Source organism: Miscanthus floridulus, chromosome 7, assembly GCF_019320115.1.
Source record: "Miscanthus floridulus cultivar M001 chromosome 7, ASM1932011v1, whole genome shotgun sequence".
NCBI classification, from domain to species: domain Eukaryota; kingdom Viridiplantae; phylum Streptophyta; class Magnoliopsida; order Poales; family Poaceae; genus Miscanthus; species Miscanthus floridulus.
The window spans coordinates 33,293,945-33,298,061 of NC_089586.1; the positions used below are offsets into that span (position 1 = coordinate 33,293,945).

The 4,117-nt window shown below is 43.8% G+C and overlaps 1 protein-coding gene across 6 annotated transcripts; it reads left to right on the top strand.

Moving 5' to 3' along the window:
- The first annotated feature begins 920 nt into the window (after positions 1-920).
- Positions 921-4,117, top strand: LOC136463001 (inactive poly [ADP-ribose] polymerase RCD1-like). Of its 6 annotated transcripts, none has more exons than XR_010760869.1 (3): positions 921-1,762; positions 2,981-3,458; positions 3,828-4,117. XR_010760869.1 is itself a non-coding variant. In XM_066462053.1 (3 exons), the coding sequence occupies exons 1-2, from the start codon at positions 1,140-1,142 to the stop codon at positions 2,841-2,843; spliced, it is 657 nt and encodes a 218-aa protein (XP_066318150.1). In that variant the 5' UTR covers positions 921-1,139; the 3' UTR covers positions 2,844-2,887; positions 2,981-4,117. The 6 variants fall into 6 exon arrangements, 4 of the variants coding, with proteins under 4 accessions (XP_066318150.1, XP_066318152.1, XP_066318149.1 ...); XR_010760870.1 differs by lacking the exon at positions 3,828-4,117 and adding an exon at positions 2,810-2,887 and having other exon boundaries at positions 921-2,648; positions 2,981-3,038; XM_066462053.1 differs by adding an exon at positions 2,810-2,887 and having other exon boundaries at positions 2,981-4,117.

Below are 4,117 nucleotides of genomic sequence, written 5' to 3' on the forward strand. Positions count from 1 at the left end.
TCAAGATTGAAACATGTCTTTGGATGCATACTATGTTTGATTGGAATAGAGATAAAACAGTCGATCTAGTAAAATTAAGTCGTCAATTATGAGATTTAAAGCCTGACCAGATCAAAGGACGACCAATTAAAATGATATGATACCGATCTATCTCTATCTCAATTGAGTGGTTTGTTATAATTAATAAAATATTAATTATAACAAGATCGATAACTGGTGAATCAATCAAAAATAGCAAGAAAAATCTTACTAATCTTAGCAGATTCGATAACTGGTGATATTGTATTAAACAACAAGTTATTTAATACAAGATCGATAACTTTAATCTATATTATGATTCATAAGAGATCAATCAGCTGATGCAGCCTTACAAACAACGATACAGATCGATAACTAACTTATATTATGGCTCATAAAAGATCAATCAGCTGATGCAGCTTTACAAGCACAATACAAGTCGTGACGATACTCACAAGCAAGCTAGAGGTCGATCAGTCGATGCAGCCCTGTTTACTTAAGAACTCGTCGAAAAGCTACATTACTCCCACTCCTAAGGGTTGGCGTGAAGCCAAAAAAGTAAAGACTGATTTTGATTGATGTGTGTGTGTTTTTTAAAATGGCTAGGAGTTTATATTTATACCCTGGGCGGATAAGAGTCCTGAAGGGACTTGCCTAACAAAATATATCTAAATAAAGGGAAAAAATTAAGATACAATGACTCCACATGTATCTACCCTACTAATGCACCAAGTTTTCTTCACTTGGTACACTTAGAAAAACGTCCCCTGCTGAGATGGTCATCCTAAATACACCTTAAAATTTATACACACAAAATCAACCATATCCAAATCAACTGCTTAGATCTGTTCTCAATATTCTCTCTCGTTACTCACACACGATCCAACGATCGGCATATTTTGTACGGTATTCCTCCTCCCCTCCCTGAGTCGTGGAAAAAGGAATATTGACGCAAGAAATCCGCGGCCGCCGCCGGCACGTCGACGCTGCTGCGGGGGTGGCGGGAGTTCCGGCGGAGCGGCGCGCCGGCGAGGTTCCTCTGCTTTGAGGACGGCAAGTGGGTCGACGTCACCGGGGAGGCGGTGCCGCGGCTGCGGCGGGCGTTCCAGGAGAGGAGGGCGATGGCCGACGCCTCGTGCGGGGGAAAGGCGTACCTGTTCGACTTCCTGCGGATGGTCAGGATCGACGAGGCCACCGGCGAGGAGACCGGGCTGGCGTGGATCGACCACCGCGGGGGCTGCTTCTTCCCGGCGCCCGCCGACTGCGGCGGAGGGAGGAACAAGCACAAGAGGGACGACGGCGCGCCGGCGGCGGAGGACGAGGCCGAGTCGTCCTCGGTCGTGGACGAGCGCTCAGGGGAGAGCCCCGGGGTGGGGGTGGACGCCAAGAGGAGGAAGGCGTGGGGGAACGCGGCGGCGAGGCTCGAGGAGAACAACAAGTATTACCAGGTCGTCAGCAAGCTGTTCCTCAGCTATGGGATGGCGCCGCGCGGCGCGGCGATCACGGCGGTGCGCAAGATCGCGCACGGCGCGAGGACCACCGCGTTCCAGGAGCAGGCACGGTTGCTCGCCGACGCGCGCGGAGCCGCCGCCGGAACCGCCAAGTTCGCCTGGTACGGCGCGTCCGCGGACGACGTTGCCGCCGTGGTGGAGCGAGGTTTCGCGAGGAACAACGCGACAAGGCTCGGCGCACGCAAGCACGGCGACGGCGTGCACCTTTCCCCGCCGCAGTGCCCCTACACGAGGTGAGTTCCGTGCTGTTTTGACATCCCAATTCTTGAGATAAATTTCTACTACGCAATTTTGATCGATTCCAGGCATGTAGTTGTAGCATAATAATCTGCCTGGTTGCAAAGATTCTCATTTCTTTTACTTGCATATGAAGTTGCATCGATTCTTCCGGATGAATTTGTAAGAATTTTGAACATAGTTCCTCTTCTATCTATCTATCCTGCTGATTGGTAAATAGATCATAGAATTGCTTATTCATGCAGTTAAAAGCTTACCATATCAAACTAGAGCAAAGTTCATGTTCCTTTTGCCATATATTCCAGTTGCTTAGTAGCAGTCAGCGTATCTTGCCAAAGCCTTAACCAATTTCTTGTTTGTTCGCCCTTTCCAAGAATATAATTTACAGAGTGTTTACATTTCTTGTCCTTTTGATTGCTTAATCACAAAGACACTGACCTGTCGCTTCGTATTAAAATGAATTTGTTGCTAATTCGAGCATTTCTGCATTTGTATAACAAAATAAACAAAATATTTTTTATGGAAGTATAGCTGTGAAGTATTCGGAGTAACTTCCAGTGAGAACTGGGAAACAACAGCTGGCGTAGGTTGCTAGCAGCAGCTTACCAGTTACCACGGAGTGATCTCTGATCGTTCCAGTTAACTTGTAGTATAGTGCCCGTGCTGACGTTCCTCCGGCCTGCGCCCGCGACCCGTTTGGATCAAACATTAATCTCGTTTGGATCTTCTATATAAAACTCCCCGTTCTACACGAATTCCTTTTGCCTTTTTCTTCGTTTGGATCTTCTATATAAAACTAGAAGGTGCTATTGGGATTTCATCGCCGAACAGAACAATTACTTGATCTCACCAAGCAGAGAAGCGCCTCGACGAGCAGAACAGGTACCTAATCTCGCCGAGCAGAGAATCTCCTGATCTTGCCGTACAAACCTCACCTGCAACCTTGAGCTATCCATGTCAAATTAATTTGGAGCAACAAGATGCACGTCTGTTCTCCATATATCAAATTAGCCATCACAATTTGCTTCTCATCTTTGGTGAAGGCATATGTGCAGCAACGGGAGAGCAGTAAGCTGAAACTTGCACAACTGGAGCAGGAACTCTAGAAAGCTCACCAGCAGGTAACACTTTCTTAGTTGCATGTATGTTTACTGAGTGCTTGGAAAATAGTACCTTTGTGCTGTTATTTTGACTCTCTTTGATATTACTTTCAGGGAATCTTCATTTCGAGCTCTGAAGATCAAACCTATGCCATGAGTGGAAATGGAAATATTTTAATTTGTTATATCTGTGTACCTCTATGTGTTTCTGGATTTAATTAATCTATCTTGATTGAGTGCTATCTTTATCCTTAGAAGTGCATCTGAAATTATAACCTTGTTGCAGGAGTGTTGACTTTTGACATTGAATATGCTAGATGGCTAGAGGACCAAAATAAACAGATAAATGAGTTGAGGACTGCAGTGAATGCTCATGCAAGTGACAGTGATCTATGGCTTATTCTAGATGGCGCAATGGCACATTATGATGTTATGTCTTATGTCATTCGATCATTGAATATCATGACTTACAGCAATCTCTGGATTTTTTGTTCATCGCCTTTATGTTAGGTTATTAAGTTGTGAGAATCTTGTTTTTCAGGGTTTGGATACCCTAACGCCTACCTTGATAGTAAGCAATGGTGTGAAGGTGGTAAGTCATGTTCTGGTAATGTTTTCGGTACTGTGCACAGTGTATTTGGGTTGCGGCCTGTGGGTTGTAGCAGTGCTTTTTTACTAGCTGCAAAGACTGTTTCTTTTTTTCATTTTCATGAATAAAAAATCTATTTTTCTAAGCTCCAAACCTGAGATCAGGCCTTTTTTACGTACCACCGGTCTGCTTTTATTGCCACTCTTCAAGATCAAATGAATTATTTGTTTGAGTTCAATTGTTGGTGATTATCGAGTACATATTCGTAAAAAAAAATTTAACTGTACCTTACGCCTTTGAAAACTTTAATTGGACAAGATGGAAAGATGTATATGGCACCCATAAGTGCTTATATTATTTAACATATTTCAGGTAATTGGCTTACGTTTCCATGAAGAAAGCATATGAATTCAAAACTGATATGAAGAACAGCCATGTGCATGCTGACAGCTCAAATAAAGCGTGCAAAGGACGGTTGCCTATCCATCGATATCTTCGTGTGTCCGATGAAATATAAGAAGCTAGGTAGTATAGGATTACGATTTGTATGCATTTCCCATCTACTAATATTCTTAGTAGATATGGTTTCTCACTTTCTCTAAGAATCTTAATGTTTGAATAACAATGTTGACTGGTTTAGTATGATCAAACATCAAACTCCC

What these genes read in the sequence shown, in the direction of transcription:
- LOC136463001 (XM_066462052.1), top strand. Translation starts at nt 1,140, where the DNA reads ATGGCCGACGCCTCGTGCGGGGGAAAGGCGTACCTGTTCGACTTCCTG. An exon ending in CCGCAGTGCCCCTACACGAG is followed by an intron (nt 1,763 to 2,980) that starts GTGAGTTCCGTG and finishes TATTACTTTCAG; the next exon opens with GGAATCTTCATTTCGAGCTC.